Raw genomic sequence first — 13380 nt, 5'->3', positions numbered from 1 at the left:
CTAGTGGGGACGGTATGGCAGGCCCATGTGAGGGGGTGGGTATAAGGCCTATGGGACAATGGATGTGTGGGGGTATATAACAGGACTATGGGAAGGGGTATAAGGTCCATAGGGCAGTGAATAGCAGGGACAGAATGACCATGGGGGTAGTATAAAGCATTGCCTGATTATAGCTTGTGTCTCAACCCTTTCCTCCTGTCCCTTCGCTGTGGAGCCCTCATGCCCCATCCTGGCTCCTGTGCACCATGGCACAGTGTAATGTATCTGTGCTTTCTCTTTTGCAGAGAGTGTGGGTGAAAGCAAAGAGCGAGGCCCTGCCTGCAGCCTGGTGGAGAAGCTGGCACCCCCAATCAGCGCGGAGGAGGCTGGAGAGTACACCTTCTTGAAAGAGACAGGCTCCGTCAAGGCCTTCCAAGCAGACAGCAGCGAAACACCCCTGCTCAAATCCTCTGACAGCGAAAGGTCATCCTGTGGCTCCGGCTCCACCAGCGGAGCCCTCTATGCCAAAATCGCCCGCCTCTCCAAGCAGTCCAAGGACGAAGATGAAAATACAATGGACACCAAAAGCCCTGGAGTGAATGGTAAATCCCCCTCCCCGGAGAGAACCAAGCCCCCTCCCCCTGATCCCTCCACAAAGCCTAAAGTATCCTGGATTCATGGGAAATACAACTCCACCCAATCCAACTCGCTACCCGCTCCCAGCAGGTCGCCCGAGAGAGCGGCCATGCAGCCTGATTGCTCTGAGCACACTCAGGCCAAGAGAAAGAGAAGCCCGAGTGAGACCTCGGCTGGTCTCCATGGAAAAGCTGATGACAAGGGCAGCACGAGGAGCAAAGAGAAAGTGCAGAAACATCTGAAAGAGCTGAGCTTCCCAGAGGGCAAAGCTTCTTTCTCTGGGGAGCCCCAGTCACCATCCAAGCCCAAGCAGAAGACCAAGGCCAGTTCGGAGCAGATGGAGAACATCAATGGGGCCGTCCAAAATGCTCTGAAAAAAATGGGAACTTACCACCCAGACAGGAAAGGAGGGGAAGGCAAGGAAGCCCCCCGGAGCCCCAGTCACAGCAAGCCACGCTCCGAGGCCATCCACCCCCATTTGTCTTCGGAGGCAGCCACTTTACTGGCTGCTCAACTGAAGGAAAAGACTCAAAGCCTCAACAAGAGCGATAGCAGCACCCGGCAAAATGGGGTGAGTCCTTTGCAGCCCCAGAGGGAGAAGCCCACCCCTCCGCAGAAAGCCAAGCGCTCTGTGGCCACCAGCAGCAGCCAGAAATCCAGCAAGCCTGCGCTGCCAACCTCCCCCAACCTGCAGAAACTGATCAGCCCTGTATCGGAGACCGCGGTCAATGAGGCCAAAAGGGCAGAGAAGCAAAATTCCAGCAGCAGCAGCCAGGAGCACGCGCCCCTGAGTGACCAGACCAGCAAAAAAACACCCATTAAAAAGCCCCCTAGGAAGAAGAGCAGAGAAGCCACCTTGGAGCAGCCCAAAGCAGCCATAATGCCCCCTCAGACAGTTCAGTAGAGGAGTCCCGTGGGCCCCAGGAGCTGGCCTGGTACTGCACCAGACAAGTGTTGGCAGGCAGAGGAAGTCTCTCTGCTCTCAGCAAGTCTGCAGGAAGGGTCAGTGGAAATGGAGGTCTGAACTGGGAAGTGGGCTCTGGAGAAGCCTCCGAGCCATCTCTGTCCCACACTGGGGCCTCGGACTCTTTGCCCATCACAGACTCCCACCTCCAAGCTGCGCTGCACCCATTGCCATGTATCTTCTCCTCCCGGGGGCTGGAGCAGCTTGCGTCCCATGTTTCTTTTGCAGGGAGAAGGACCGCATGGAGCTCCCCAGATGTGGAAGGGTTGGCCGGGTTGCATTGGCCTGCCCTGAGTTCTGAGGGGGGAGCTACATGAGACTCTGAGCAGGGCCCCTTGTCCTTTTTGTAGCAGTATTATTGGTTGCATAAGCAGCGCTTGTTTACTAGAAATCCCCATGTTGTATTCTGCAGTAACGGATTAGCTTGCTTCCTGTATCCTAATCCGGTCTGTCGCATTCACATTGGCGAATGGCAGCCAGAGGCCAAGGCTCTTGCTCCGTGTATTAGAGGGGCAGACAAAGCCAGTGCCAGTCTTCCCTTGTTGCTAGCCATGTGCCTAAGGCCAAGGGCCCCTATGTGGTCCATCCTGAAAGTGGCTGTGGCACGGAGGAGCCGGCTGTGGAGCCTGCATGATCCAGAGCAGTGGAGCACTGGGACCAGCGGTGCTCACTCTCTTGGGTTTAGTTTGTGTTTCTTCCTTGCCATGTAGCTTTTTATCTTCTGAAGATGTAAACTCCCCCCAGGCATCACCTTCCTCTTCAGGCACGCTGCTTCGGTCAGCGTGGGGTCGAGCTGGTTTCGACTGATGCCCCCTCTGGTGTCTGAGGATGTTGCTGCTGGTGGTGGCTGTGAAGAAAGTACTATTTATGGCCTGACGCCATTCAGAGATGCTGTCCCAGTTAAGGGGGTCCATTCCACTGGAGTTGTGTGGCGTGATTGGTACTACAGAATTTGGCACATCTGCAGAAAGCTTTCCTAATAAAAGTGTATTTCTTCTCTATCCTTGGTGCTCTCTCCTCCCGTGCCCTCTGCCGATCACTGCCTGCTGCGTGGCTGCATTAAGGCTCCCACCGGGCTCCTTTCGGTTTATTTTAATGCTTAGCGGTGTGAGACCCTGTCCCTGGATCCAGCCCTGCTCCCTCTGGAGGGGACGTGGAGTTCCTTGCAGGTTATGGGGAGGAGCCACACACCTTCAGAAGAGACCTTCAAATCCAAATGTCTCAATGACACAGACCAAGTCCCTGCCTGGCACCCCTGTGCAGGGCACACTGTCTGAAATGGCTGCCTTCTCCCACCCCCAAGGTGGCTGCTTTTCAGCAAGGTGCAGTTATGGGAATGGCATCATAAGCTGTTAGTATTATCATTCATTTACTCTGTCACCTCAGCCTTAGGGCCTCTCAGCTGGTCGGAATGAACCTTAAGCTGCTTCTCTGCCCACTCAGCCCACGGCCTAGCCACTGATAAGTCCTTTATGTACAAAACAAGCACCATATTGAAATGAGGAAGCAAATAAAGGGGAAATGGAGCTGGTGCTGTATGGCCAGCCTAAAGCTTCCAAAGTCATGAGCTGGACCCCAAAAATTCATGCAAGCCAGAATTTCCAAATGAGCTAAGCAGGTAAGTGCCCAAATCTCTCTAGTGGTTATAGACAGTATAGCCGTGTCTGACAAAGCCCCTCTTTGGGGCCCCAGCAGAGATGGAATCCTGGACCTCTGGATGTAAAGTCATAAAACTACCCTCTCACCTGAAAACTAAACTATACTGAACCCTAACTTACAACTAGAAACTGTCTACCTGCAAGAAAAACCAGGAGGCTGAGCAGTCTGGGTGGACATGCGTGGGTTCTGTCTCAGGCTGTGGTGGGAATGAAGGAACTGAGGGCCTTTTGCCTGTGCACCCCTAGAATAGCCTCGGTATCTGCTGTGAGAAGGCATAGGGCGCCTGCGGGGGCCAAACAGGCACTGCTAGCTAGACTGCACCAATGAAGGGCTCAAGAGGCACAGACACACCTGAAGTGGAGCACCCATAGAAACACTACTTGAAGAAGAACCAGCTGTTAGCGTGGAGACAGTCGCAAAATTGGAAACCTCCATATGCAGTATAGCCACTGGAGGGTGACATAGCCACAGTGTTAGCAGGGGTTACAGAAGCACGTAATTTGGCACGTTCCTTCCGAGAGACAGTGTGGCAAAGTAGATGAGATGTGGGTCTGTTATATTAGGAGCCTGTGTTTCATTTTCATCGCTACCATTAGTGACATTGGGCAAAGCACTCGTTTTTGTAGCTGGGAAAAGAGATGAGCTATTGTTATCTCCCCTCAGACAGCAGTATGAGGCCTTAGTTAATAAGAAGCGGAGCAGATATATTATCAACTGGCAGTGGAAGAACTAGGACTACCACTCATGATCTCCTGACTTGCATCTCACCACAACTGCCCATAGGCAACCAGGCATTCACTCATGCTGTGTTTCCCCCATATTATTGATGGTAGGAGCTTTTCATGAGAGCTCCTGCAGCAGGGGCCAGAATCACAACACTGCAAGAGTTAGCAATGCTGTGAAGCCCTCCTGAGGTGCAGTGGGATGTCTGTAGCCCTTCTATAAGAGCAGCAGGGAAGGGAAGCAGGTGAGCCACAAAGGTGTGAGCTGGGCTAGGTTGGGGGGCTTGCCTTAGCTTCTGGGGGCCTTTCACAATTTCATCAAGGCAGAAGAGTCTGAACTAGCCCCCAAGACCCTTCTATAACTGGGGAGGCAGTGGACACAAACTGTGCTCTCTGTCTTCAAGAGACTCCTAGGCTGGCTCCCTTGGCAGGCCCCTTTCAAACTGGTTTAATTCACCCCTGGCACCGGAGGACAGTGAGGCTAGCCAGGAGGCCTGCAGGACCAGATTGGTAAAGGTATAACATGCCTGAGGATGCTTTTGGACACCTAATGGGATTTTCAGACGTGCCTAAGCACCTAATTCACATTGATTTCCACAGCCATTATTGCCTAGCATAACTCCTATCTCAGCCTAGCAACAGCTTTAGGAGCCTGAATACCTTGAACCATCCCGCCCTGACTGCTCGCTCCACAAAGAGGACTGCAGCGTTGCAAGGCCCAGTTCCTAGGCACCCTGCACAACACCAAGGAAGGCACCAGTGCTTTGTAGGGAGCGAGTGAGGTGCCTAAGAGAGGGCTTCACAGAAGCAGCCAAGCTGAGCAGGGAGCCGCTTGCGCTGGCCTGTAGGAAATGTAAAGGAAAGGGGCAGAACCTGGGGTCCAGATTCACAGAGATATTTAGAGTGTGTCTACACTGCAATTAGAAACCCAGGGCTGGCTCATGCCAGCTGACTCGGGCTCGCAGGGCTGTTGAATTGCAGTGTTGACATCTGGGCTTGGGCTGGAGCCCAAGCTGCAGGCTCCTGGGAGGGGGCTACACCGCAGTTTGACGACCCAGCAGCCCTTGAGACCCAGTCAGCTGGCACGGGTCAGCTGTGGGTGTCTCACCGCAGTGTAGATGTACCCTTAAGCACATGGCAGGCCGGAGGGAAGCAACAAGCTCTGCTGAGGATGCTCAGCCTCAGTCCCTCTCGGTGCCAAAGCCAGGTCAGCCTGTCCCTGGTGTAGCAGACCAAACCCAGCCCCAGAAGGTGCGAGAGCACCACCTAAGTAGCGCAGAGGGCATTAGGGCACTGGCATGGCAGGCTCGCTCCTGCCTACATTCTTGCCCCCAAACGGCTCGGAGACACCTTGTGCGGTTTATTTACAGCGTTCGCTCCCGCCAACTTTACAGCCTATGCAGCATTATAGCTACAGTGCCACAGAGTGCCAGAGACAAGGCAGGGCGGGGAGCACGTGGCTGTGCTGTTCCTCTCTTCCACGTCCTTCTTGTGCCTTTGGTACCTCTGGGCTAATGAGTTAATTTACCTTTTACCTCTCTCCAGCCAATGCCAAGCTCTCAATGGGGCGCAGTTCCCATTGTGAGGGGTGCACTGGGGTCTGATCTGTTTGCTGGCTCAGCTACTGCTGCTCAGCTCCGTCACACACCTGCCCCCTCGCCTGACACTCTCCCTCGCTTACCGGATGTGACACCCTATGGGAGTCTCACTCCAGCCCTAGGGTGATCAGCTCGGTCGGTCATTCATTCCCACCCACAGAACTCTCACGTGATGGGTAGGCTGCCCCCACAGCTCTGTTTTGGCCCATAAATCATTGCACCATGGAGTGGGGGGGGAGGGTCACTCTCCCTATCCTCTCCCTTTGCATCAGGCAGTGGATTGAGGACCCTCTACTCACCTGCCCGATTGCTCCAGGCCTGGGATTCTCCCGACTCTCCAAAGACAGCCTGTGCTGCTTCTCCTTGGGACTGCAGTGGGGTGGGGCACCTCCACGGGTCCCTTGACCGCTCCGAAGGAGCCTGGGGTGTTACTTTCTCCACCGTCCCTGCTTCCTTAAGTATGATCTGCTCCCCCTTGGTGGCCGACTCTCCTTTCCTCCCCTTTCACTTGAGTTAGGCTCTGTCTAGGGGTGTCTACATCTGCCCCCCTACCCCAGTTTGGGGTTTTTCTTCCCATCAGGCTCCATTTCCTCCTCTTGGGCTTTCTGTTTCTCCACCGCCACCTTCTCCCTGCCCCATTAGAGTGTTGCCACTCACGCAATTGGATTGGGATACTTGGTGTTTCTCTTAAAGCCCTGCCCCTGGAATCCTCTGCTTCTAGAGCCCCAGCTTCCACTACAAACAAAACTGACCAGCCAGCAAGCTGGAACACACAACCTCTGAAGCCAAGGTTCTCAAACTTCTTTTGCTGGGACCCCCTTTGAAAATATTTCAGGGTGTGATGACCCCCCCCTTCCCGATACCATGCCACCTTTACTTCTGCGCTGCTGCTGATGGCGGCGCTGCCTTCAGAACTGGGCGCCTGGCCAGCAGCTACCGCTCTCCGGGTGGACCCCAGCACTGAAGGCAGCACAGAAGTAAGGGTGGCAATACCACAACTCCCCTACAATAGGCTTGTGCCCCCCCTTTTGAGTAGGACCTCCCCCAGTTCAAGAAATGCTGCCCTAAAGGTTCTAAGACCAGCCAGAAAATGTACTTATCCCACAATGTTATTGTTTTAAATCTCATGATTTTTAAGCCAGGCTCATGATTTTGGGGAATAGTGGGGCTGACCTGGAGTTGGTGATGCTGCATTAAACCAGAGCTTTGGAGTCTCCTTGCTCTCTCACCCTGGCTGGCTGGGTGGAGCTCCTGGTTCTTCCTCTCCTCCCCTCAGCTGACTGCTGTTGAGCAAAGAGTTTTGCTCTGCCTCTCACAACAGCCCGTCTGGTCTGACCTGAGATCATGCGGTGGGGGCCAGGGAAAGCTGTGCCTCCCCAAACAGCCTGACAGGGCCCTGCCCACACTCCACCCCCAGGCCCCCTCCTGCCTGCTTCCAGTTCCCTTTCCGAGGGCTGAGAGGCTAGGGCAGGCAGGCTGGAGCATTGCTCGCAAGGCCCACGGCAGGGGCCACACTGTGCCACCCACCCGGCCACCCAGAGCTGGGGTTGGGGACACTCCAGCCATGCTGCCCACCTGGCACTCTGGGGCTGGGACTGTGGGGGTGGTGGCCACAGGGGAGGTGTGTGCTCTGGGCTGTGGCAGGGGAGGGAGTGGAAAGGGAGGGGAAGGGGTAGGTCCTCAAGCAGAGGGGGATGGGCTGGGGGCTAGCCTCCCCCAGTGTACACCCACGGGCCATGGCTGAGAGAAAGGCTCTGGGCTCTCATTTGCTTAGCCCCACCTCAGCAATTACTGTTTTAAAAGGTGCCAGCAAACAAGGTGGCGGCTTACTCTTGCTTTCTGCAAAAGGCTTGATATAAATTAAGAACAAGTAAGATTTATAAGAGAGCAAACCAGCCTGAATCCATATAACTAAACCCTGGATGCAGTGTTGCCAACTATCATGAGAGTCATGACAAAATCATGAGAATTATTGTTTTCCTTAAAGCCCCCGCTCCTGGAGTCATGTGGATGTGTGATTCTTTCAGTCATTGTTCGTAAAAAAAAAAAAGTAAGTTTCTAGCCCTCGTGACTGTGGAGAAAGTGTCAAAAATGTGACCTCAGCACATCCTAAAGTCTCAAAAAGCAGAAGGCAAATAAAAAGAACAGCAAACCTATTATTTTTACATAATCTCATGATTTTAAAGCCAAACTCATGATTTTTGGTGAGCCTGACTCATGATTTTTCACCATTTGAGTTAGCAATACTGTAGATATGAGTAGCCTCCAGTGGAGACAGCATTGAAAAGGAGAAAGGTGGTGAAGGCTGCTAGTAGATCCCCTGTTTTGATAGGGTTATACCAACAAAGGAATATAATTAAATGGAAGTTAGTTGGTCTGTATCACACCCAGCCACTTCATATAGTTACAGCATACTTGATGGGTATAAAGTTCTCACTATTTTAATGTTGTGGTTCCTAGGCTTTAATAAACAAACAAAGTCAATAATAATTTAGCACAGGACTCAGCTCTCTTCCAGTGCAGGCAGCAGAGTCACCTGGGGGGCGGGGGCAAGTGGGGCAATTTGCCCCAGGCCCTGCAGGGGCCTTCACAAGAGTTTTTGGTGCCCCTGGAGTGGGATCCTTCACTTGTTCTGGAGGCCCCCGAAAACTCTTTCAGGGCCCAGGCCCCCTGAGCTTCTGCTCTGGTTCTTCAGCAGCAATTCAGCAGCAGGAGCCCCCCCACCGCTGAACACCCCAGGCCTCTGAATCCTCTGGGTGGCCCTGGCATGCAGCTTGATTTTAGATCTATTAATAACAGAAAATGTATAATTGTCTCTGCAGAAGGGTCACTTATGGTGGGAAGTTTAAGAATAAGTGAGCTCAAGATTTTAGAACAGTCTTATAGTGGCATATGTTACAAGAAGTTTTGTCAAGTTGGAGTTTTTCTTAAGTATCTAGATCATTAGCTACTAATGATAAAGGTCAAACATTTAAAAACAGAAAAATCAAAATTAACATTTTAAAGAGACTGAAAAAAACTGCCAAGAGTCCTGTGGCACCTTATAGACTAACAGACGTATTGGAGCATGAATCCAACGAAGTGGGTATTCACCCACAAAAGCTCATACTCGAATATGTCTGTTAGTCTATAAGGTGCCACAGGACTCTTTGCTGCTTTTCCAGATCCAGACTAACACAGCTCCCCCTCTGATACTTGAAAAAAACCTGCAAACCTTGCATAAAAGAATGGGACATGCATTTAAACCCCTCTCCTTCCACAGAGGACCAGTACATGCCATACTTACAGAGAAACCTGAAGAGGTCTTTAGGTGAACTAGAAGTATTATGAAGGAGAAATAAGGCTTATAGATAAAGAAAACAGAAGGAAGAGAGTCAAATAAATACACACACAAAAAGTAAAATTTAAAACCAGGGAGATTGTTGAAGAAAGTAGGAGGTTTTGTACAAATCTTTACATTTCCATCAATAAAGAGCCAAAGGGGAAGAATATGGAATATAGTAATGAGGCCAACATACCAAAGTTAACTCAGGACCAGCTGACAGATGAGTCGAGGAAGAGGAGGTTCTGGAAGTGATTGAATCAAAGCCAACAGGAAAATCCCCAGAACCGGATGGGATCCCAAGAGCGTTTTGTAAGACGACATTAGATATCACTGCAAACAAACTAGCCACTTTATTTAATGATTTTATTCGTGAGGAGATTCCCCAATCAGTGGAAGAGGTGGAGAAAGTAGCAGTACCAAAACCACAAAAGGACAAGCTACTGTGTGGCTTGTTCAGCCCAAGCTCATGTCTTAATGTAGACAGGAAATTATTTTCAAAGACTGCTGACAGAAGACTAGAAGCTGTCCTTCCTCAGCTGAAGCTAATTGATTATATACATAATAGATAGCACATGTGTAACAGACAGATGACTAACAACGTTAGACAAATCATATGAATGAGTCATAATATGCAGAATAAAAGAGGTTTACTGGTGTCCTTAGCCAGAAAGCCTTTCCTGAAGTAAAAAAACAGGAGGACTTGTGGTACCTTAGAGACTAACAAATGTATTTGAGCGTAAGCTTTTGTGGGCTACAGCCCACTACATCGGATGCACGCAGTGGAAAATTACACAAAGTAAAACTATTTCCCCATGCTTATTTCCCCCACACACACAGTTCCTCACATCTCGTCAATTGCTGGAAATGGGCCATTTTCATTACCACTACAAACAGTTCTTTTTCTCTCCTGCTGATAATAGCTCACCTTACCTGATCACTCTCCTTATAGTGTGTATAGTAACACCCATTGTTTCATGTTCTCTGTGTGTATATATATATATTGTGACAAAGTTCCTGCTTTACCTTGGTGGGTCCTGCGCTTATTGGTGGATTTACTCACCTCAGTGATCTTCCCCTCTGGTGGAACCCACAGTCTGGGTCAGCTCCTCCAGTGTCTGATCAGGAGTTGGGAGGTCTGGGGGGAACCCAGGCCCGCCCTCTACTCCGGGTTCCAGCCCAGGGCCCTGTGGATCACAGCTGTCTGTAGTGCCTCCTGTAACAGCTGCATGACAGCTACAACTCCCTGGGCTACTTCCCCATGGCCTCCTCCAAACACCTTCTTTATCCTCACCCCAGGACCTTCCTCCTGGTGTCTGACAATGCTTGTCCTCCTCAATCCTCCAGCAGTACACTCTCTCACTCTCAGCTCCTTGCCTTCTTTCTCCCAGCGCCTCACACACACTCCTTCTCCTCTAGCTCCTCCCTGCCTGACTGGAGTGAGCTCCTTTTTAAACCCAGGTGCCCTGATTAGCCTGCCTTGACTGGCTGCAGGTGTTCTAATCAATGTAGCTATCTCCACTGCCTTCTAGAAAGATCTTAATTGGCCCCAGGTGCCTTGATTAATCTGGAGCAACTGCCAGCTGGTTACCATGGTCCTAGGGATTTGTCTAGCCTGGGACTAACATACCTGTTCCTCAGTACTTTACTGTAGCCGTCTGGCCTTGCCCCATCACAATATCTATCTTCCTACTGTATTTTCCACTGCATGCATCCGATAAAATGGGCTGTACCCCACAAAAACTTATGCCCAAATAAATGTGTTAATCTCTACAGTGCCACAAGGACTCCTGCTCTTTTTGCGGATACAGACTAACCCGGCTGCTACTCTGAAACCTTTCCTAAAGTAGACTGGCCTGTTCTAAAAACACCGCTGGCAGAGATGGGTTTTGGCTAGAATACAAATTTATAGGGACACATCCCAAAGAATTTCCATTACAAAGAGGAACCAGACAAGGGCAGCTGGTACAAAAAATATATATATCAGCATAACAGCCTGGCAGAAGTTACAGTTAATGAAACAGAACACAACATTGGGCTGTATGCAAATATGATACTGGCTGCTACCAATCCCGTACAATGATTTACATCCGGAAAGAAGTTAATGAATTCAATGATATGCCAGGCTATGAAATGAATTACATTAAATATAACATTAAATATAGGTTTCAGAGGAATCAATGACCAAACAGCTTCAAAACACATTTGAGTCTGTGTGTCCTTAGTGGTCAATATTTCTCCTAACCTCAGCTGGATCTATGAAATTAATGTTCATCCCCGTTATTGAGAAGTGAAAAAGGAGTTGTCAGACTGCAAAAAACGATATTTGGCTTGGCTTGGCTGCGTAGCAGTGGTAAAAATGAATTGGTTGCCAAAAAGTCATTTTCTTTTTTAGGTCCCACCAACAAGATCTCTAGAGGAAATTCAAACAAGAATTATTAAATTTGTTTGAGACAATACATCCCCTAAAGTAAATAAGAAAACTTTCATCTGACCCATTCGGGGAGGGAGGATGGCAGTATCAAGATTACAAGGATATTACTGGACAGCTCAAAGCAGATTGCCAACAGCCTGGCAGCATGGTGACCCCCATAAACATTAGGTGCAAATCAAACAACGGGATTTAAAATATACTGATTTTTTACCTACAAGATTTAGACCAACACAAAGGAATCAGAACAATACTCTGGCTATGGAATCTGACCCAGCTGAAAGGTAGCGCCCTCCCCTCTCCACTTGCAACTATCAGAATCAATACAGACTTGCAACCTGGATTGCCTTGTCCATGATATGATGCGGGGGAGGAGACAGTGCATGCACACGTCAGACAGCTGTTCTGTAATGATGACAGAATACGCATTGGGTTTTTAAAGGCTCATTTGGGGTTGTTAGTGGCTATGCCCTGCCCTGCAGCTCAGGCAAGGCAGGACAGCACTAAGACGGGAGCATGATGCCTGGAGTAACTCAACAGGCATCAGTAACTGAGAGACCTTTGGCCATTCACGGCAGTAGAAGGCCACCTAAAGGAGAGACACTGGCAGCCTGAGGACAGCAAATCGTGAACTCCGCTGCTCCCCGCCACTTTCCTCTGAGGTATGAGGGCTCTGTCTGCTACTTGAGGCTCCCCAATGGTACAGAAAAGGCCCCCAAGGTCCACAAGCAATCTCCTGCAATCCTAAAGGTGGCTCTTGATGTCCATCAAGCCACTGATTTGCTGTTGGGCCTCCAAAAAAAGTGCTTCCTTCATTGCTGTGTTCAAAAGCGGTGTGAGCTCCATCAGCCGGTCACCCAAAGCGTGCAGGCTAAGATGGTTTACAGTTATTCCTTCCTAAGTTCATTGCCATAGTAAATTGTCACCGCATCAGAGTCCCCGGAGTTCATCCTACTGTCATATTTTAGCCTAAACAAATGATAAAAACCAATAATAAATATTTTTTTCTACAGGCTTTGCCATTGGTGCCTGTATTTTCAAATATCTCCACACAAAAATGTTACGGGTCAAGCTAACACCTATTACCCACTTAACTTTCTATAAACGGTTTCAATACAAGAACTACTGGTGAAGTTTCATTTAGTCATTGACATACTTAGCCAAGTATCATGGAAGCGTGTGATGCATTTTCACAAGCACTAATTTGTTTAGCCTCGTGAACATCAGTATAACTAGCCCCTCCCCCCCTTTTACAGATAAGGAAATAGGTGAAGAAAGGAGGCTGCTTCAGGTTACAAGGGGACGCTCTGGAAGGCACCTGTCTTACTGTATGTCTGGTTCTGCAGTCTGTGGCTCTGCAATGGTGGAGTTTGCTTCAGACCTGGGCTCTAGAGCTGGTCCCAAAATCTGCTTTCGCTCCTCGAAAAATGTGAAATGAAAATTTTTCATTTGAAATTTTTTGTTGAAAATGTTTCAATTTTACCTGGTGCAAGTTCAGAATGAAACAGAATGACTTTTTCACTTGGTTTCAATTCAAATAATTTTAATTTTGATTTAGTTGTTATATACAGAAAAAATGTATTTATTTTTGTCTGCTCTGCCTCCCCTTATTCCACTCAGAGCAACAAATTCAATATCTTCAGAGTATAGGGGGTGAGAGTGGAGGGGGGGTCACTTTTTCCTTTTGCTGCTCTGTAGCTTTCAAGTTGGAGTTGTTTAGAAAAGTTAGAGTGTAAAAAATTCCAATTTGAAATTAAACAAAATGAAAATTGTTCCTCATTTTTGGGTGAGAAAATTTTGCCTACCGTAATTCCGACAAAAATAGTCTGTTAGTTCTGAGGCCTCGCTTACAGTTAAAGGGGCCATTCCTCTACCCCATGCTTCTTTCTTTGTGTCACCTGGGCTGTGATACAAAGGGAGTTGAAACCACCCACAAGACTTCTGCTGGGGATACTTCTGACATGGGGCATCCCCGATGAACATAGGGCCACCATAGCCAGCTCCTACCCCTTCCTCCTTACGGCCATTGGTACAGGGGAAAATACTGGAGGCAGGTGTAGAACATGCTG

At 49.5% G+C, this 13380-nt stretch overlaps 1 protein-coding gene across 1 annotated transcript in view; it reads left to right on the top strand.

Annotated features, from left to right (window-relative positions):
- Positions 1-2578, top strand: part of SCARF2 (scavenger receptor class F member 2) — a 76235-nt gene extending 73657 nt beyond the window's left edge. Inside the window, exon 11 of the mRNA XM_075060093.1 lies at positions 285-2578. Within this exon, the coding sequence (XP_074916194.1) occupies positions 285-1519 (1235 nt within the window). The 3' untranslated portion in view covers positions 1520-2578. The remainder of the gene's footprint in view (positions 1-284) is intronic.
- Positions 2579-13380: the final 10802 nt, after the last annotated feature.

This window comes from Chelonoidis abingdonii, chromosome 22, assembly GCF_003597395.2.
Source record: "Chelonoidis abingdonii isolate Lonesome George chromosome 22, CheloAbing_2.0, whole genome shotgun sequence".
Lineage (NCBI taxonomy): Eukaryota > Metazoa > Chordata > Testudines > Testudinidae > Chelonoidis > Chelonoidis abingdonii.
Note: the sequence above shows the minus strand (reverse complement) of the source record. Positions and strands in the feature narration are given on the sequence as shown.